This window comes from Myotis brandtii, unplaced genomic scaffold, assembly GCF_000412655.1.
Source record: "Myotis brandtii unplaced genomic scaffold, ASM41265v1 scaffold58, whole genome shotgun sequence".
Lineage (NCBI taxonomy): Eukaryota > Metazoa > Chordata > Mammalia > Chiroptera > Vespertilionidae > Myotis > Myotis brandtii.
The window spans coordinates 1,832,965-1,855,290 of NW_005370176.1; the positions used below are offsets into that span (position 1 = coordinate 1,832,965).

At 34.5% G+C, this 22,326-nt stretch overlaps 1 protein-coding gene across 3 annotated transcripts in view; it reads left to right on the forward strand.

Annotated features, from left to right (window-relative positions):
- FNBP1L (formin binding protein 1-like) overlaps positions 1 to 22,326 on the forward strand; it is a 64,699-nt gene that overhangs the window by 26,825 nt on the left and 15,548 nt on the right. For 2 of the 3 annotated variants that reach the window (XM_005878986.2, XM_014550040.1), the window contains exons 6-9: positions 3,730 to 3,834; positions 9,825 to 9,953; positions 12,029 to 12,175; positions 14,669 to 14,872. In XM_005878986.2, the coding sequence (XP_005879048.1) occupies positions 3,730 to 3,834; positions 9,825 to 9,953; positions 12,029 to 12,175; positions 14,669 to 14,872 (585 nt within the window). Of the gene's footprint in view, positions 1 to 3,729; positions 3,835 to 9,824; positions 9,954 to 12,028; positions 12,176 to 14,668; positions 14,873 to 16,263; positions 16,423 to 21,649; positions 21,665 to 22,326 lie in introns of all 3 variants that reach the window. The other variant, XM_005878985.2, reaches the window with a different exon arrangement.

Here is a 22,326-nt window from a genome sequence, read left to right on the forward strand (position 1 = left end):
TTCTTGTTTTCGTGGAGCCTGCAGTCTAGTGAGGGAGGCAGACAACTATAATTTCTGTATATTACGTAGAAACATATGCAGGATCCCAGTTCCTAGTTCCACGTCTTCTTGCTTGATCAAGAAAATGCAATTGTAAAATTCCTAACATGTTTGAAATAATGGAAGAGATTTAAAGAACTGGGAGAGACAGATTGACTTAGATACAGAGAATTGAAAATTGAACCCTCCCCCCCACAGCACTGGCATTTAAATTGGAGAGCATAAGAGCATGTGAAGATCTTCAAGGAATGATGAGATTAAGATAGAAACATTGGAGATGCCATGTCTGTCAGCTTAGGCAGTTCCAAGTAACAGATTTTACATGCTTGTAAGAAGAGGGCTCAAAAATGGAGCAGTTTCTGAGTTGTCAGTGACTCAGTGATGCCACAAAGGCTGTCCCTCCTTTCTTTCTGTTCACTTTGCCATCTTGACCATGTTGACTTTTTTTCCTGAGGCTTGTCCCTACTGTCAACAGTTGACTTAGGCAGCCAAGCTCCACATCTTTATTCACTGCATGCAGACACATGAACAAGAGAGCAGATCTTTTCCAACTGTCCCTTTTTATCAGGGAAGGAAGACTTTCCCAGAGAACCCTCAGCAGACTTCCTTATGGATGCCTTTGACAGGATTAGATTACTTGACCATACCCCCAGCTGTAGGGAAGCTGGTAAAGCAAGTATCAGCTATTTTTAGTTGATATATTGGGAGGTGGGCTCTTCTAACAAAGGATGGGGGAGGAAATGTGGTTGTTGATTAGTCTGCCACACATAGGATGAAGAATCGAGGATCTTTTCTGGAGTGTATTCCTATATTGTGTAAAGATATAGTATCTCTCAGGGAATGAAAATACTAAATATTGTATTAGTGACTCTTTTGCTATTGCAAGGAAATTAGTGTTTTCCCGTAAGTAATAAGACACCTAATATAAAAATACTTTTGTATATTAGTAGCCTCAAATTGCAACAAAATTAGTAGCCTATAGCTACTCAATTTGAAAACACAGCTCTGAATTAAGTTTCAGAGAATTAAATGTGGAAATTTAATCTTAATCTTCACAGGAAAGTGACATTCTATATATTATTCATATGCTTTGACTAAAAGTGTCCCATTTGATGGCTCATACTATCAAAACAGTGAGTACATTTGAAGAATCTTATAAAACATTTCAGAGCATATTTATTTGATATAAAATATAGGTATGTCTGGTTCTAGGTATATAGTAAACTCAGCTAACTCTGAAGCCTTTGGCTACAGATACCTAGATATAATAGCTAAAATATTTTTATTGCTTTTAAAGCTCTTAGCAGAGTTTATTTTAAACTCATAACTGCTAGAAATTAAGGGTAAACTAAAAGCCAGAGCAATAGGTGTATGAAGTGATACAGTGAAATTTGAAAAAAGGGAGCAGAGGTGTTGGGATGTGGGCAAGTCCTTGGTAAGGACTTGGGTTTTAATTCTCACACAGGAGCAGATTAGATTTTAGTTCTGTATGTTGTGGGAGTTGGAACAGAAGCTCCTGTATAACAGTTGAAACTTTGAAGGACTAAGTCTGTAGTGAAAGGTGGAACTCTGCCCACTGGCCAAGGGAAACATCAGAGAAATTGTCTTTGTCGGAAGGTCAAAGGAGGGCAGACAGGCATCCTGTGAAAAATGGGAACCTTTTGACCTTGTGCTGAGGAGGTTTGGAAATCAAACTTGCACTTTTCGTATAGTTTCATAGTCCCCAAGACAAGAAATTGACATAGAAACTGTTCTAATAAGGGGTTTAGGTAAAGAAAATACTAACATCCTTTGCTTTCTTTTGAGCAATTCTTAGAATATAGGTAGCAAGGCATATATTTTTCCAGGCAAGAGATGAAAAGAGTCGTATCTGGGGAATCTAACCAGCTTGAGGGGAAAGATAGGAATACCAGTATTTCTCCCAGGAAACTGCCTGACCATATCACCCTGAGGAAAAGACCATGATCCACAGGCCCCACCTGTAGAGCTTTCAGTTGGCAGTTTAAGCCAGAGCAGATAGGCAAGGATTCCCCAGACATTGAAAGAAAACATCTAATGTAAATACCAAAGACCAGAAAAAGCAACTTTGAAACAGTGATGATGAAAGGAAATAGGAATTAAAAAGCAAAATAAATAAGCAAGACACCCAAAACTATTAATATTCTCAACAGGAATAAAGATATTATATCCATGAAATAGGAAAAAGATACTATTTTAAAAGGAACATACAAAGAATATAAAAGAACATTATTATAGCAGAAATGAAAACATCACTTGAAACAATGAAAATAAAGAAATCTCCCAGAAAGTAGAGCAAAATGATAAATTGAAAGTATGAGCGAAAATATAAGAAAATAGGAGGACTCATTCTATAGGTTCATTTTCGAAATAATAAGTATCCTAAAAAAGGGGGGGGGGAACCAGAGAATGGAAAGACAATAATAATTCCAGAAAATTTCCCCAGAACAGAGAGACATGAATTTCTAGATGAAAAGGATTATCCACTTCACAGCAAGACAGTATCTTCAGGATATTTCAGAACAAGTATGAGAGAGAAAAGATTCCCACCCACCCATCTCCAAAGAGGAAAAATAAAATAGATTTCAGGCAAAAGATCAGGAAGTAATGTGGAATGGTACTTTTCACATTTCTGCAGGAAGACAGTTTCCTACTCAAGAGTTCATTCCCAGCCAAATTTTCTCGATTAAAAGTAATATTAAAGAAATTTTCAGCCTTAGGGACTTAAAAAATTATCTCCCACAAACCTTCTTTTAGGATGCCACTGCTGAGTGTGTTTCAGCAAAATAAGGAAGTGAATCAAGAAAGGGAAGAATGTTTGGAACTTGGAAATAGGAGATTCAAATCAAGGAAGAGGTGAAAAGAATCTCCAGGACAATGGTGAAGGGAAATCCCAAGGTTACAGCTGTGCGGTAGGCCTGCTTTGGTAACCAGTCCAAATTTCAGCAGATCAAAAGACTGTGGGAGAGATTTCATCAGGAAAATAAAGTTGATAGAATTCTGATTGTGTTTGAATTAACTAAGCAGAGATTTCATGAACTGGGGAAACAAGGATTGAATAACAAAAAAGTACATCGAAACTGAGCAAATTTTTAAAAAGAAAACTAACTATAGTATTTAAAGAAGTGTGCGGGAAAGGAAATGCAGTTGTGAATAGCTTTTTTACAAAGTCAAGGGAGTTAGATACAAAATTTTAACAAAGCCTGGTTCTGGGCTGATGGCATTTCCTGGGACACCTGGAAGAAACTACGTAAAACCACTTGGGAGCGACATTTCCACATCTAAGCTACATTGAGATCTCACCAAAAAATAAAAATAAAAATAAGCAAACACCAAAACCAACCAGGTCATCAAACAAACATAAAAAACACGCAAAAAACACGAAACCAAAAAGTTCTGCTGAAGATGAGCTTATAATTAAAAATTATAAAATACATGATTTTTTTTTTCTTACTGAGAAGATGAGATATATATTAAGTCAGTCATGCCTATAATGTTTGATATTTAAGGCACTTAGGTTGATTATAATAGTAACATTTCTTTTCTAATTGAGACAAATTTTACTTACACTGTGCAGTTCTACACAATACACAATGGCATCATTTTAAAGTTTTCTTTTAATGGATAAATCTAATTTTATTTCTCACTGTGATATTTTGATTATTTTCACAGAGTAAAAAGAAATTTGAAAGAGAATGTAGAGAGGCAGAAAAGGCACAACAGAGTTATGAAAGATTGGATAATGATACTAATGCAACAAAGGCAGACGTTGAAAAGGTAAGAAATATTCCAAATTGACTTTGATATCAAAATATTACTTATTGCCCTAACCGGTTTGGCTCAGTGGATTGAGCGTTGGCTTGCAGACTGAACGGTCCCAGGTTCGATTCCGGTCAAGGGCATGTACCTTGGCTGCGGGCACATCCCCAGTAGGGGGTGTGCAGGAGGCAGCTGATCGATGTTCCTCTCTCATCGATGTTTCTAACTCTCTATCCCTCTCCCTTCCTCTCTGTAAAAAATCAATAAAATATATATAAAAAAATATTACTTACATATCAAAAGTAGTTCCAGTATTGGCATTGGTATTAGAGTTTCCCCAAGAGATATACTGCATCTAAATCTAAAATATACAAATATTTGCATACTTTATACATATTGGTCTGAGAAATTAATTAATATGTGTTAACTTATTTTATTGTAATGTCTTAACTGCATTCAAAATGCATAGGGAGATCCTAGCTGCTACTGGGAAAGAGCTTCTGTTCTATTCCAAAATAGGATAGAAGGTCTAAGGCAGTGGTTCTTAACCTTCCTAATGCCGCGACCCTTTAATACAGTTCCTCATGTTGTGGTGACCCCCAACCATAAAATTATTTTCGTTGCTACTTCATAACTGTAATTTTGCTACTCTTATGAATTGTAATGTAAATATCTGATATGCAGGATGTATTTTCATTGTTACAAATTGAACATAATTAAAGCATAGTGATTAATCACAAAAACAATATGTAATTATATATGTGTTTTCCGATGGTCTTAGGAGACCCCTGTGAAAGGGTCATTCGACCCCCAAAGGGGTCGCGACCCACAGGTTGAGAACTGCTGGTCTAAGGTGTGTTGATAGTGTGTTCAAATGGGGGTTACATAGTGTGCTTCCCCAACTTTACAGAGGGAAAACAGGATAAAGTTGTCAGATGTGATATTAGCTGTTTGTTTATTCACTCATTCATTAATGTTGGAAAATGGAACTCTCTCTTGTCACTTACTAATTCTGGGCCAGATGTTCCTGTAACATAATAATTGGCAGGATCACCCCTGTAACTGCTGTTGCTTTTCCTTCTCCCCTGCTATATGCTCCTTATCTTAGAACATTTGACAAAAGTGGTGCTGCTGAAATGTTGGGATTTTCAAATATAGATGAACCTTACTTTGCAGTTTTGTATACACACAGGCCCATCATTGCTATATTTTCTTCTTACGATTTCATAATTTCCTACAGGATCAGAACAAGAAAAAGTAGAAGGAAGAGAAGAATACAGTTGATCCTTGAACAACTCATTGTCAAAAATACACATATAACATTCAAATCCCCCAGAATTTAACTATTGCTAGCCTGCTGTTACCAATAACATAAATAGTTGATTAATACATACTTGGTATGTTGTACGTACTATAAATCAGTGGTCGCCAACCTTTCAGACCGCACGGACCACCAGTTGGCGACCACTGCTATAGATTGTATTCTTATAATAAAGTAAGCTAGAGAAAAGAAAATGTTATTAAGAAAATCATTAGGAAGAGAAAATACATTTGCAGTGTTTATTTTTTTAAATTCACGTATAAGTGGACCTGTGCAGTTCAAACCTGTGTTGTTCAAGGGATGACTATAATTTATTTTCTGCCTTTCATTTTCTTTACATTAAAAAAACCCTAAGATTATATAAACTCTAAGTTATAATTACCTTGAAGGTCTTCTTATATAACTTGTAATGTTTATATCTTGTCTACCCTATTTTTAATTACTTATACCTCTAATGATAGTCCCTGTCATTGAAAATAATGGTCTTCAGATAGTCTATTTGATTTTTTTTTTCAACTTGAACACTTCATTGTATTGACCCCACTTGTCTGACTGTTCAGTTTTAGTTTCCTTGAGGTACCAAAAAATATCAAATTTATTTTTTCTTATAATAGCTTTCTAAATATTTGTAGCAGATTCTCTACCCATAGGTGAACTATTGCATTTTTTCAACTATTCCACATGTGAAATAGCTTCAAATTATCTTTCATTGTGACTACTTTCCTTTGGATACTCTTGAATTCATAAATATCCCACTTTAGTATGTTAGCTCAAGGTGGATATAATAATCCAGGTATGGTCAGATCAGTCCTGAATTCGATTACCTCTTTGTTTTGAACACTAAATTTATGTTAATTGTAGCCTAAATGTATATTGACTCTTTGGGCAACCACAGTGTGTGGATTGACGCCCATTGAGTTTATGGTTCAATGAAATCCCCATGCCTTTTCATATATGGTGTGGTATGAGAATGTGTATCTCTCTGTACTGTTGGTATTTTAAATTCATATGTACATCTGAATCAATTATTAGATTTGTTTGCTGTTAAGATTTTTGGATCCTGATTTTGATCTATTTTACTTTCCTTCTTAGCATCATCATACACATAATGTGTTATCATTACTTGATAAAAATGTGGACCACAACAGTTTAAACAACATTATTTATTTATTTATTATTTATTTATTAAATGATTCTTTATTCATAAACTTGATGCAAATTTATAAAATTTACTGTACATTGCCAAATCTGCAATGAAAAATAAACTCCAAATAAAAACACAAAGCATGCCAAATGTGCAGCTTAAACAACACTGTTTACATGGGAGACTCCTTGCTGGTTGACACTGACTTCTTAAGAACTCCTTGACTTATTATCAAATACTGATTATCCTATACAGTAGGTCCTTGGGTTACGTCTGAGATCCGTTCCTACAGCGCGACGTAACGCGATTTTCGCCATAAGTCGGAACCTACCTACATAAGCACCTACATCACTCACATGGAGCACACACACAGCAATAATGAAGTGAAACAGTAAAAAAGATTTAAATGAAAGATAACAGTTCCTGACCTTTACTTGTGGTAAATAAATAATTAAAAACATAAAACACATATGTACATACGTCAAAATGACGGAACTTCTTTTTTTTTATAAATACTGTAAATGGGAGATGGCGATGTACGTCGAGTCCAATGTAACCCAAGGACTGCCTGTATAATAAAAGGCTAATATGCAAATCGACCAAACAGTGGAACGACCAGTCGCTATGATGCGCACTGACCACCAGGAGGCAGATGCTCAACGCTGGAGCTATCCCCTCTTGGTCAGTGCACTTGCACATGGGGAGCGTCGCTTAGCCAGAAGCCCTGAGCTGAGCTCACAATTGGTGAGCGCAGCAGTGGTGGCGGGAGCCTCTCCTGCCTCCACAGCAGCACTAAGGATGTCCAACTGATGGCTTAGGCCTGCTCCCCAGGGAGTGTGCCCAAGCTGTCAGTTGGACATCCCCCAAGGGCTCCCGAGGGTGCAGGCCGGGCTGAGGGACCCCTCCCCCAAGTGCACAAATTTCGTGCACTGGGCCTCTAGTTGAATACATAGTTTATGTACAAGGCACAGTTTGTATACTAGATAAATTAAGGAAACTCTTTAGCTGCACTTTCATTTAACTTATTTTTTTTTCTTCATTTGTCTACAGAGATATCTTCAAAGACTGGTCAAACATCTTGAAATCTAGATATAACATGTCTAGTAGTTAGTTTGGCCTAACTTGTAGAATTTTAATGTTTACAGCTTCCTTTTTATTGCTCATTTGTTTGCAACTCCTTTAATTTTTAGAGAATTAGGAAAACTTTGAGGATTTGCTTTAGGAACTAGAGAGTAGAGCAGTTCTGTTGTAAGTGAACAGGGAGGGAAAGGTACATAGTTTTTAGCAACTACTGATAAAAGCTTAAAAAAAGAAATGACGAAGAGGGGGCAGCTTAATTACTGATCTTTCTAAAGAAAAGGAAGCTAGTTGCACAACAATGTGAACATATATAAACTTCTGAACTGTACATTTAAAAATAATTAAGATGGTAAATTTTTTTAAATATATTTTATTGATTTTTTACAGAGAGGAAGGGAGAGGGGGATAGAGAATTAGAAACATCAATCAGCTGCCTCCTGCACACCCCCTACTGGGGATGTGCCCACAACCAAGGTACATGTCCTTGACCGGAATCGAACCTGGGACCCTTCAGTCCATAGGCCGACACTCTATCCACTGAGCCAAACCGGTTAGGGCCGTTGTCGGCAAACCGCGGCTCGCGAGCCACATGCGGCTCTTTGGCCCCTTGAGTGTGGCTCTTCCACAAAATACCACGTGCGGGAACGCACGTACAGTGTGATTGAAACTTCGTGGCCCATGCGCAGAAGTCGGTATTTTGTGGAAGAGCCGGTATTTTGTGGAAGAGCCACACCCAAGGGACCAAAGAGCCATGTGGCTCTCGAGCCGCGGTTTGCTGAGCCGCAGTTTGCCGACCACTGGGTTAGGGCAAGATGGTAAATTTTGTTATATATATATTTTACCACAATTAAAATAAAAAATAAATGCAATAATAAAAAAAGAAAGGAGAGGCAATAAATGTGAAGTCCAGAATATACCAGGGGAGGCTTCAATTATTTTAGCTTCTAGCCTTGTATTCCTAAATACTCCGCTGCAACCTTTGCCCCCAGCTTTAGGGATCACAACCAGTGACTTTTGGAGCAAAAGGAGTTTCCCCTGACAACCATTATGAATAGGGAGTCATTTGGGGAAGGGGAAAAATAGAAAGGAATGAATAAATGTGTGTACTTAGGGTCCCAGGTTGGAACTTCAAATATATTTTTCTCTAGAAGTACTTTGGACCATGGTGTTTAGTTTCCATAGTAGTTATTTATTGTAAGTTTTAAGTCCACTGTGGATTAAATGGGCTTTTTAAGTGGGCTTATCGGAGATCTTGGCTACCACATATTTCCGCATAGGTCAGTATGTTTCTGAGTTGAGAAGAACTAACTTGTGGACCTATTGTTAGAGGTCAGGGTCTACGTTTGTAGAGACTGGAATTAGAATAATGAAATGTATTTACAATGTGCTTTATAATTTTCAAAACACTGTCATATAATATGATTTAGTCTTTGGAACACTGAAAAATTTTATTCAATTCTTATTTTGTTTTGTTTTTAATCTATTTACAACAGTTGAGAAATTTGTTTAGATTCCCTTCTAATATATCTGAAATTAATGATTTGTGTTAAGTTTGTAGTCTAACATTCTCACCACTGTAAATGATACTAAAATGACCCATTGGAAAAACATTTCTACAAGAGCTTAAAATGAACAGAACCATTTTCTAAATAAGCATTTCTTAAAGTGCCTGCAGTTATGTATAGAGATCAAAATCATTGTTGACATTTACTTTATCCAAAATCATCTTCTTATCATTTTGGTTTTATTGTGGTTCTGAGTTGGTTGTAAGTGTATCACATTTAAAGAAATGTTTTACTACTAACTTTTTAACTGTTTTAAAATATTCCTGATGCTGCTTTTCTCCTCTGATTAAAAGCTTACTGTTTCAAGCCATAATGTTTTCAAATATTTATTTAAAAATTTTTAACAATCTCAGTTCGGTAAGGGGAAACTTTGATTGGATTATTGCAAGGGGGAGTACTCTTGCACTAGACAGCGGTTCTCAACCTGTGAGTTGCGACCCCTTTGGTGGTCGAACGACCCTTTCACAGGGGTCGCCTAAGATCATCCTGCATATCAGATATTTACATTACGATTCATAACAGTAGCAACATTACACTTATGAAGTAGCAACGAAAATAATTTTATGGTTGGGTCACAACATGAGGAACTGTATTTAAAGGGCAGGAAGGTTGAGAACCACTGCTCTAGGAGAAAGGGAATATTGTCTTAGGGAGACTGTTCTGGCTATAAGATCTGCAAACATCTTAAATTTTAAATGATATCAGTAGAGAAAATCTAGTTCTAGTATAACTTTTACAAAACTGTGTTAGCTCTTTAGTTCATTGGAATTGTATATTGTAATGTGCTCACCTAGAATTGGGATGTGGCTTTTGACACTGTACCAGAATCATTGGCATTGTCACAAGGTGGCATTGATTTTGTTCTTGTTGATAATGATTTGGACCAATTTGCTTCTAGGCCAAACAGCAGTTGAATCTGCGGACGCATATGGCTGATGAAAATAAAAATGAATACGCTGCACAGTTACAAAACTTTAATGGAGAACAACACAAACATTTTTATGTAGTGATTCCTCAGATTTACAAGGTAAACTTTAAATATATGAAATTAATCTAGTTTTAGCATTGGAATAGTTACTCTTTAAATGTAAAATTTGAATTTCAGGCATCAATCAGAGTTTTTCTAGATTCATCAGTCATCGAGATTGGTAGTAAGAAATTATTATTATGGTTTTGAAAACTAAATATATCCTAACTTTGAAATGATAAGTTTTCCTATAGATTTATTATTAGTGCAATAAACAGTCCACTAAAACAATGGCACTTTCTAAATAAATTTGAATGCTATATTATTAAGCATTATGACATAGGGGAATTCATTGGAATTGTATATTGTAATCTGCTCACCTAGAATTGGGATGTAGCTTTGTGACACTCTATCAGAATCATTGGCATTAGTCCAGGTGTCAGAAATAAATCTTATAAAATGTGTTTGCTAGCCTGATTTTTGCCTGCTTGTCTTCCTACCTGCCAGATCATAAATGTAATTTAGGCATGAGCTTGCCTACAAATCCCATCCATCATCACTTGATAATGGCAGTTGCCAAACAGCCTCAGGTAAAGACCACAGAATTTCCATGAAGCTTAAATTGTTACTATCTATTCTAGAAAGAGGAGAAATTAGAGAAAAGGAATTTAGTGAAAGTGTTGAAAGAAGTTGGATCTAGGAGAGCAGAGCGTATGTGGGAAGAATGTCAGCTCAAATGTACTTTTTTTGTTTGTAAGGCAAGTTAGAGGTACAAGTGAAGCATAGAGAGAGGAGGTGGACTAGAGTGGGTATCAGATTCCGGTCATTTAATCTCGGGTATCTGTCCTGCCACTCCTCAATCTGTGGTGCTTTTCTAGGCTTATTAGCCAAGCCTTTATATTCTTAGGAGACCTTAATGTGGAGACCACCTACTATTTGTATTTTGGGATGTGGTCCTTTTGTTTAGACCTTGCTATGGAGCGGTCTAGCCATTTTGTGACAGCGGGAACAGTTTTTTTTTGTGTGTGAAATTGCAAGTCTCAAAATAAATTCCCAGGCTTTAGCACATAATTAAAGAGGAAAAGTTATATGAAGGCTATTGGAGTTTTGGGATTTGATCAGTGTAGCTGTTTCCTAGGAGAAAGAAAGGTCAATATTGGCAAATAGGAAGTGCCAAAAAAATGTCTCTTAAATTGTTTGGCTTCATATGTACCAGCATAATTCTTAGTGGCATGTGCCAATGAATTTTTGAATTGTGAGAATCCCTTATATGTACCTGTGGCTGTCTGTTTTCCCTCTTGTGCCCCCAACCCTCAGAGTGACAATACTCTGAGCTGTAGACTGTGATAGATCTGCGTACCTATTGGTATGCAGTCAACTGTAAATCCTTGGTCTAGCCAGATCTTACCAAAGTATTCTGAACTAACCTAAGGGTTAGAAGTCTCAGACTTCTGTATGTCATAGGCTAATTGCTTAAAAAGGAAAAAAGAAGGATCAAAATTCTGTCTTCAAATAAAACTTTTCCTGCAGTATTAACAGCATCTAAAGCAGTGGTTCTCAATCTTCCTAATGCCGCGACCCTTTAATACAGTTCCTCATGTTGTGGTGACCCCCAATTTCATTGTTACAATTTGAACATAATTAAAGCATAGTGATTAATCACAAAAACAGTATGTAATTATATATGTGTTTTCCGATGGTCTTAGGCGACCCCTGTGAAAGGGTCGTTTGCCCCCCAAAGGGGTTGCGACCCACAGGTTGAGAACCGCTGATCTAAAGGAAAGAAAGGTGGAGGCAGTATGAATCAAGTATGAGAAAGGTGGGTAGGCTGTAGGGATATCTTTAGACCAGCAGTCACCAACCAGTGGTCTGTGGACCACTGGTGGTCCATGAGGTCCAAAAGGTTGGCAACCACTGCTTTAGATGGTTTGAAAACCAGTGTTACCTGGTTTTTATTTCTTTTGCTATTTAATAGGCCTCAAGTTTTAAGTATTAAAAGTCGATAGCACTTGTTAAAATGCATTAAAAACAGTATAACTATTAAGGTAGAACTTCAGATTTTTTTTTTTTGAGGAGGGTGGGTTGCCTCAGAATGAAGAAAAAGATGTTTTCCTTTTTTTATTTCTGATTATTAGCAACTACAGGAAATGGATGAACGAAGGACTATTAAACTCAGTGAGTGTTACAGAGGATTTGCAGACTCAGAACGCAAAGTTATTCCTATCATTTCAAAATGTTTGGAAGGAATGGTTCTTGCAGCAAAATCAGTTGATGAAAGAAGAGTAAGTGCTATATAATTATATTTGAATTATGTATTTGGTTTAGGTGTGTGGTTTAAGTTAGTAAAATGAATTGGAAAAGGGGTGAAGAAATTGGTAGTAGTTGATTCTAAATTATATTCTGTAGAAGAAAGTCTGGCAATAGATTGGACTCGTTTGGACTCCAAGGACCATTATAAATACTAAAATTCAAATTGTTTCAAAGAGAGTTCTAACCCTTCCCTCTCCTGCCCCCACTTATTTTTCAGTTATACTGCAAGAGTGTAATCAAGCTGTGACTATGTTATAATACTATATTAAACTATTATTTTAGTTCAGTGGTCGGCAAACTCATTAGTCAACAGAGCCAAATATCAACAGGACAACGATTGAAATTTCTTTTGAGAGCCAACTTTTTTTAACTTAAACTATATAGGTAGGTACATTGTTATTAACTTAATTAGAGTACTCCTAAACTGGCCTTTGCTAAAAACGTCCTCAATCTGATTGAGGTACGTTCGCTGAGGTCGACCCCTTCCAACTCTCCCATCCACACTCGTCTTGTATACTTGTTTCGTCTATCTCCTTTCGTTCATCCTCTCTATATGTCCAAACCATCTCAACATACCTTTCTCAATCCTCGACACTACATCTTCTTTCACTCCATAACGTTCCCTAAAATTAACTTAATAAATTTTACTTAAAATTTTAAGTCAACTTCGCACTGTACGTGCGCACCCCCACGTGGTATTTTGTGGAAGAGCCACACTCAAGGGGCCAAAGAGCCGCATGTGGTTTGCGAGTCGCGGTTTGCCGACCACTGGTTTAGTTACAGGTTAGAGTAGGAGATGCTCACCGAGATCTAGAGTTGTAAGAGTTGCTTTTAACACAAGAGTTGGCACTTGAACTGGATTTGAAGTGTGGGTAGTGTATGGAATGGCCTTTATTGCAAAGGCCCATGAAAAAGAGGAAGTAGGGCATTATGAGTAGAAGGAACAGCATAGTCCTGTTCCCCTTGAGGAAATATATCTAATCACATTATTTTTTTATTAAAGTCTAGCAGAGTATTGTACCTGGTAATTTCTCAGTAAATGTTGATTGAATGACCAAAAGGATAATTGGCAGAAACTGAAGATACGTATCACATAGTATTTTAGTCTTCACAGCAACTTGTATTGTATTAGAGAGAATCCTTCCTGGAACAATTAGAATTCTGACTATAATTTTTAAAAGAATAGAAGATTTTGGGGTTTTTAAATTGGGAATTCAGAGGTACATTTGTATATTGGCATGGCTGAATCCAAGTTACAAATATAGCGAGGTCCCTCCTCTATCACTCTTCTTACCCTTTAGCAAATGATTGGTGGGGGTGGCATTAGTGACAAAATTAAGGTATCACTTAAGGATGACTTTTGACTACATGACAGGCAAAATGTACTATTAACAGAAATCCCATATAATAAAAGGCTAATATGCAAATTGTACCTCAACTAGGAGTTGGTCCAAGAGTTTGACCAGGGGGTGGGGCTGCCCAACTGCCCGTGGCTCCTCCCCCTGGCCAGCCATGCCCCCCATCTACCCCCACAACCCTGATCGGGGGTGGGGCTGGCCTGCCAACCACTTGTGGCCCCTCTCCCCAGCCACAGCCCCTCTCCCCTGCCAGCCTGGCCTGATCAGCCTCGATCGGAGCAGGCTGGCTGGACCCCCCCATCTGTGCATGAATTCGTGCACTGGGCCTCTAGTAGGGAATAAAAGAAGAGGTGGTTAGGGTGGGTAGGAGTTTATAGGATTAAAGTATTCTGTTTGAAAAAATGAGTTTAAGATGTCATTAGAATATTTGGATAGAGTATGTATGTCCAACATTACAATATATTACTTATGCAAGTTTTAAAATTTTAGTTAAATGGTACTGAACTTTATTTTCAAAGTTGCTTTTTGCACTCAGTACTGTTTGTGAGATCTTTTTCCGTTGCTCTGTTAACATTCCTGAGTATGTATTTAATATATTTTATTTATCCTTTCCCCATTGGATGAATGAAAGCTTTTCTACTTGTCTCTTACTTTCTTTTATGATTAGATGCCCTTTTATCTCTTCCAAAGGTCAACTTCTTCATAGACATCTCAAAGCAAAAGGCCTTCTTTCTTTGAAACTTCTTGTAATTTCTACTTGGGAATAACCTTTTCTATATTCCTTCCTTTCAGTTAGACCTTTCTTACCAGCTAACTAGTCCTCAGATGAATTTCAGTAGGGTAAAGCTATGGAATGAAAACATTCATGAATATTACAAATTAAGAAAGTGGTAATTTGTTTGTAAATTAGCATTGTTTTCTGTTGGGATTAAAATAGGGTTTATTGCAAAGTCACAGGAAGAAATTATTTACTTTAACCCTTAGATGCTTACTGTAGAATTATTTCTTTAAATTTTTTCTTTTTTCTTTAATGAATTCAAGTTTTGAAAGCTAATGTGGTATTATGAACAAATGGAATGGTTTTTAAAACATGTTTCTTGTGTATAGGACTCTCAAATGGTAGTAGACTCCTTCAAGTCTGGATTTGAACCTCCAGGAGACTTTCCATTTGAAGATTACAGTCAGCATATTTATAGAACCATTTCTGATGGGACTATCAGTGCATCCAAACAGGAAAGTGGGAAGGTGGATGCCAAAACCACAGTAGGAAAGGCCAAGGGCAAGTTGTGGCTCTTTGGAAAGAAGCCAAAGGTAAAAGTCATAGTTTCTTTATGCTAATAATTTTGTTTTAGTGTGTCATTTAAATGAATGTAGGTATCAAATGGATAATGGTTTAATATTAATAGAAAATAAATATGTTGAATGATTCAATTATTTTTCACTTATTAGAAACATAGTTTTATTCTTTCATAGTAAAAATTATTTTTAGATTTAACATTTGACCACCACTTAATAATGAATAAAATAATTTGTTAAATGTCTCTTAATTATATGCTTTTGAAATTTCATTTGTGTATAGTTTCAATCAAAATTTTTAAGGAAACATTATGATCTAATTATATAAACACTAAAATTGCAGTTTTCAATTGAAATGAATGATTGACCACAGTAATAATAAATACCAAATTAGGACTTCTAATAATGTTTTTTTTTATCATCCATGTGAATATTTAATGGGAAGGGCTCAACGTTTGTGGTTATTTGAAGTTTAAAAAAATCTATAATTTACTAAGAAAATCTCACTCTTCTTGTTGGAACCTGTCTTTTGATATGTTGTTTATTTTAGATAGATAAATCTAGCTCAGCAGGTGAGCAAATGGAATAGAGGAGAGCTTAGTCTTTCTTAACAATTTAGTGATGATAATAGTATTATATCAGGAAAATAGATAATGTACTTTTAATCTATGTCTGTATTTATTAAAGCATACATCATTATTTTAATACATTTTTCTGATTTTGACATGAATGTAGATAAAATTATAATATATGTGTATATTTAAAATCACAATTATAGTTAGCTAAAGCTTTATTCATGCTTTTAATAATATTATCCAGTCAAGAAGTTAAGAGTGACTTTGTCAGATCAGAGTAGCTAAGAGAGCTTAGATAAATAAGGAATACTGAAATTAAAAGAAAAATAAGGATGAAATAGAAATAGTCTGAAAAGAAAGCCACAAATGTAATGAAATTTTTTTGCCTATTTGTGATAATAGTTACAGTTTTAACATTTTAATATATTTTTTAATAGACATTACCTATTATAGATAACTTTTACTGTCGCTGCTGCCTTTATTGCTGACAGCTACAGGTTAAGTAAAGGTAGTGCTAATATTCTAGAAATCAGAAGACAGTTTTAAAAATCTAGGTCACATTGCTCTAACATTACAATTTGCGTACTCTATATTTCTAATCTGTCAGTTTGTAAGAAAATGATAAAATGAAATGGTACATTTTTAAAAGTAAATTTTACTTTTTAAAATGATAGTTCTGGCAAAACTATGTTAACTTTCTTATAATATTTTTATAGAAAGCTTTATTTGAGATATATTTTGTGAAAAGTATGTTGCCAAAAATAGAATTTTCATTTAGAAAAAAACTATGCACATTTGGCTTATTGATTCCTTTCTTTATTTCCATATTAGCCACAGTCCCCACCCTTAACCCCTACTAGTTTATTCACATCCAGTACTCCTAATGGGTCCCAGTTTCTCACATTCTCCATTGAGCCCGTGCATTATTGTATGAATGAAATAAAAACAGGGAAGCCCAGAATTCCTTCTTTCAGAAGTCTCAAAAGAGGGGTAAGTTTAATAATGGGTTAAAATGCATGATGGCCTATTGTGTGTGTAGTGTGGCTTTTAATACTCTCCACCCTCATTATAAGGCTCTCTCTCCTATAAATATGTAGTTTAAAAACACCACAGAATTAAGTATAGCTGCCCTCAAGTTAAAAATAACTCCTCTTTATAACATTTGAAATGCTCAACCATAAAAGAATGGTATTATAAAGAGGGTGCTGGGTACAGTCATATTAGCTATTTTTTGTTTATGTGAAATCATATGTCCACCATTGTCTTGTAATGTATTGACATTTTTAAGACTTTCAGTAATTTGTCACTGGAGTTACTCATGTAATAATTTGTCACTAATGATGACTTCTGCCAATTTATAAAGCATTATTTTGTTGACAAAAAATCAAGTTCAATTTTAATTGCCCTACTTTTTGAAACATAAAATACAATTTATAATAGTTTAAAAAGTTAAAGATAAACATGTTAAATATCAAGATTGTAGATAAAATTAAGATAATATATTAGAAGATAGTTTGTAAATTATAAAACCTATAAAAATAGTAGATATTATTGAGTAATGTTTACATAAATTTGTTAAACTAAAAAAAAGTAAGGTTTTTTTTTCCCCCCAGAATTTTTTCTTTTTAAAAGTTGGGCAGCCTTTGGCATTTACTTATAACAAGATGCTCTGCAAATGAGAAAATTTAGAATAGTAAAAAGCAAATATTGAACTGTTTCTTAGCAACAACCGTTATACTGCTGATAAATAAATTAGTGTTATTCCATTTTGTTAGACTACTTTTTCTTGTTTATGTTTGATTTTAAGGCTATATTTATAATAGTCATAGCTCATAATTTATATACATTTATGAGATTTGTTTACAGATATGAAAACCAAAGGTGTGATAACCCATAGAGTCTGTGTCATATGAAGTCTAATCATTTATTAACAGTAATATACTGTAGTTGGGTTCCCTCTTGCTAGTGCTCTCTCTCTCCCCTCCCTATTCCCCTCTTCCTTTCCACCTGCCTTTTCTCTCATTTCTTTCTTTTCTTCTCTTTCCGTCCCTGCTTAGCCTGTCTCTTTTTTCTTACTTTTTGCAGTCCTTTCTATCTTCAAATTGCTTTAGTTCATTTCCGTTTTTGCCAGTGTAGAACATAATAATTTAGGGCATGATCGCATTATTATCTACATTCCCCACAAAACAGTAATGTCAGTAATGCAGCAGAAATGTCTTAGTGTTTTATGTTCCTTTTTGGACTTCCCTTTTTCCTATAATGAAACCAAGTTTTTTACATCTACCTTACCTAATTCTGTATGTGGATGATATTATAGGTAATTAATGACATTTTGAAAAGTCCCTGTGAATGAGTGTGCATTATACCTATAGGCAATATGCAATAAGCAATGGAAATCGTATTTGGGATTTCTGTTGCCTGAATTTGAGGGTAGAACTAATTCCTATTTTTCTTCTCTATGATAATTGAGACTACATTAAATATTGCCTGAATTTGAGGGTAGAATTAATTCCTATCTTTTCTATGATGATTGAGAATACATTAAATATTGTTACATAAGTCATGAGAAATTACTATTTAGTAGCCATATTTTTGTGTAACTGTTTATGTATCCTACACATTGAGTCTACCAAGCCCAATTATAGTACACTACACAGTATAGTCATGGAATATGAAGTAACTGTACTTCTATAAAAAAAAGTTTAGGCACTTAGTACTGTGAGCCCTAGAGAGAGAAGCTTAAATATGTGACATATTCATTCTTATTGGAAAAATTTATGGTTAAATTTTATTACTATAGAACTTTAAAGTATCTGCTTGGTCACCATCTTATGTCCACATATTGCTTTAATTTTAAATATAAGTATATTGTTTTTTTGGAGGGCCTAGTTCCAGAAAGCCAAAATCCTCCCACTTTTTAATTATTTATCATGGCAAAGAAAGAAGCGGTATACAAGATAGAAAATATGACAGACAAATCTATTAGGGGATTACAGGAGACAGGAGGAAGGAAAGTTCAATTCAGCCTTGCTGTTGAGAAATTGCTTTCTTTTTGATTGGTTACATATATTTCAAAAGTAATCCATAGAGATGTTTTCCTTCCATTTCTCAAAATAGAAAAATAAAAAAAGATAAACTTTAAGAAGCCACGTTTTGTGTTTTTACATAGATTTACATGCAAGTTTGTTAAACTTACAAAGTAAGTCTTAAGGTTTTTCCCCCCAGGTTTTTAAAAATATATTATATTATTTATTTATTTATTTCAGGAAGGGAGAGGGAGAGATAGAAACATCAATGATGACAAAGAATCATTGATTGGCTTCCTCCTGTAGGACCCCTACTGGGGATCGAGCCCACAACCTGGGCATGTGCCCTGATGGGGTATGTAACCGTCTCCTGGTTCATAGTTCAGTGCTCAAACCACTGAGGAACACCAGCCAGGCTTCCCAGTTTTGTTGAGAAATAATTGACATACATCAGTGTATAAATTTAGGGTATGCAGCATGATGGTTTGACTAACATATATTGTGAAATGATAACCACAATAGGTTTAATTAACATTTATCATCACATGTAAACACAATAAAAAGAAAGAAAAAATGATTTCTCCTTGCGATGACAACTCTTAGGATACACTCAACAATTTTCCTATGTGTTCTATGGAAGAGAACTCCTACTCTTTATACTAAATCACTTCTAGGCACTTTTTACATTTCCACTAAAGTAGCCAGCCAAGTAAATTTAATCCCCAGTTTATATAAAAACAGAATATTTTTTAGTCATCATTTTTTCAAGTTTTGAGAAATAATTGATGTACATCACTGTATAAGTTTAAGATGTACAACATGGTGGTTTGATCTACATATATTGTGAAATGATTTAAGTTTTCTTAAAACTGATAAATTGTACCAATTCAAATTAGAAACTTGTGTCAAGGTATATTTGTTACATCATTTTTCCTAAATACCCACATTTTGACTTTCTAAAAATGTATAATTTATTTTTCTTAAAGAAAACCTAGTATGCACAGTTTCTAGTATATTTAAGGATATGAGAAATGTTATATTGGATCAGTGTTTTTTAATTTGACCATACGTAGACCTTTTCTGAGGGTCTATAATTTCTTTCAAAATCTAACCATTAATGGATATTTGGTGTGCTAAAGTTAACTACTTAATTTAGAAACGAATAATTTTTTCTCTATATCTACTTCATTTGAGCTTACTGGGTACTCTTTTTTGGGGGGTTGGGGGGGTAGATTGATCTAGCAATAGCAAGTCCATGTTTTCTGTCTAAGTTATTTAGGATCTTATAAACTTCTAAAGTAATTTTTGTAAGCTTTTTATCTATCCAGAGTACAGTTCTCAGAATTTCTTTGTCTTTAAATGAAATACATCTAATAATATTAATAGCCTGATTTCTTTTTATAGCTCCCTTGTATATTTATTAAGATATAGTGGGTATGTGAAATTTTCTAATTATAAGTATATAATAATTACATATAAGAGTGAGGTGTTTCTGTATTGAACATGAATTACTTTATATATTTCTAATATTTTTACAAAAAACTTGAGTTTTTTTGTATCCCCAGAATTTGATTAGCTAAACATTGAAACATCTGATATTTCAGTATATAATTATCTTAATATGTTTTCTAAAACATTAATATAGAAACTGAAAAAATAATTTGCATCACTTAGAAATTTAGCTGATGAAAATTATAAAAGATAAATCCAATACCATAGGGAGTTTGCTTCTTGTCTTGTATATAATTTTGTTCTAATAACATTTAAAGAAGAGCATCTTCTTTTAATATCTTTTAAAAATTTAAACCATTAAATCTCATCAGGAATTTTGTTACAAAGATGTTGTGGTTTTATTGCCTGAAACTACTGACAGTCTAAAGAATGTTAAGCTTAATTTGGAAAGGTAATGAATAGCTTATGTCATCTTTTCTTATCATTATAACCATTTATATATGACAAATTCATCAGAGATAAGGGGTAGATATTTTTGTCAGCTATTTATTAAAATTCATAATTTTATGTGAAATTCTACCCGACATTCCCCTAACTGCTTTAAAATATTATGATTTAGAAAACTGGGAATGACAAAAATTTTAGAGGCTGCTAACCAAATGCAATGAATATTAACTTTGTAAAGCTCTCCTGTGTATTCTTGGTCACAGGGTGTGTGTGTGTGTGTGTGTGTGTGTGTGTTTTGGTCACAGGGTGTGTGTGTGTGTGTGTGTGTGTGCGCTTGCGTGAACATACTGTGTACCTGCACATGTCCATGCATCTCACATGTTTAGTTGGGATGCTAGGTAGATGCAATGCCAGTTGCAGAACTCTGCCAACCCACAGAATGTGCATTTTATATACATGTGTAGTATATAGAACTATATGATAATACTCTGGCTATGTCATTTCATATTTTCAGAAAGACTAAATTTTAACCAATTTTCTAAAAATTCAAGTTATATTTTCAGTGTTGCTTTCAAGCATGTAGATTTCAGAATAAAAACTGAAAAATAGAAGCTATATCTTCAAAGCAAAATTCAGCCCATATACTTGTGTCTATTAGGAAATACGTATGGGGAACTTGAATCTAAGTGATTCATTTATTAGTTTGGTAATACTGTGTTTTTAATGTGTCTGTATATTTTAAAAAGTACCTTAAAACTAAAGTAGGAATATTATCCTCACCTAAAACTACCCTATGGTATTTTAAACTATAAAAATTCAGGAAATGGTGTTTTGTTTAATACATTGGAAAGAGCATTCCATTTTTAAATCCCTTATATAAGATTTTTTTTAAATGGCTGTTAAATCTTTTATATTCAACTTTTCAAATAGTAGTATTTTGAGAATGAAGAGCTAAATAAGTGAAATTCACTTATGTAAAAATTCTTTAAAGAAGAAAATACATGATTACTGATAGAATGATTACCATTTACTTTTTAGTTTTAGTTGCATATATAAAATATCTGCCCATTATCATCATTGTATTTTGTTTTGTTTTTGGGTTTTTTTGCAGATAATTTACTTTCAAAAATGTGCTTAAAATTGTTTTTCTGGCATAATTGTTTGGATTGTGAAATGTACATGATTTATTTTAACATTGTAAAAAAAATATATATATATAGGTTATTGCATCTATATTATGGTTTCATGTGAATAATTTGCCATTTCTTTCTGTTTTCCATTGAACTATTCAGTGGTCGGGGAAGATGGTAAGCCTTATGTGCTGATCTATATACTGTGCCAACATTAAATAATCTCAAATCATTATTTTGTTTAAAGTCAAAACAAATAGTAAGGTACAGATCCACATTTTCATCTTATATGTTTTTCTTTTTATGATTTAATCTATATAGAGTCCAACAAATGCCAGTACCTCTTGATATCATAAAAATTAAAAAATAATGTGGTTAACCTATAATCAATCCATTAAGTTCTTGAATGTTATTGAGTCCTTATTTAGTCCTTGTCATGTTACAATGTTACAGAGAATAAAATTATAGTTAAAGTAGTGGCCTGGTGCATAAATTCGTGCACATTGAAAGGAAATTAATTAAGAGAAATATTTTAATATTGCTGTTCGTCATTTCTCTATAATGGAAGTGTCAACCACATTCACGATCAACAATGACAGATGGAAACACAGGCGTGCGATTGGCGCCAGCGAGAGCTTTATATGTATCGCGCATATGCGAGTCAACTTAGCCTTTTATAGATATAAACTTGCTTAATTAGACCTGCTTTCTGATTTAGCTAAGCTTTTTCCAGCCCAGTGAAGCACCCCAACTTCTCTTTCAGGTAATTGTCAGCAACACAGCAGTAAATATCAACACGAAGCAGATTATTATTGTAGATCACGCAGGGAGAACAAAGG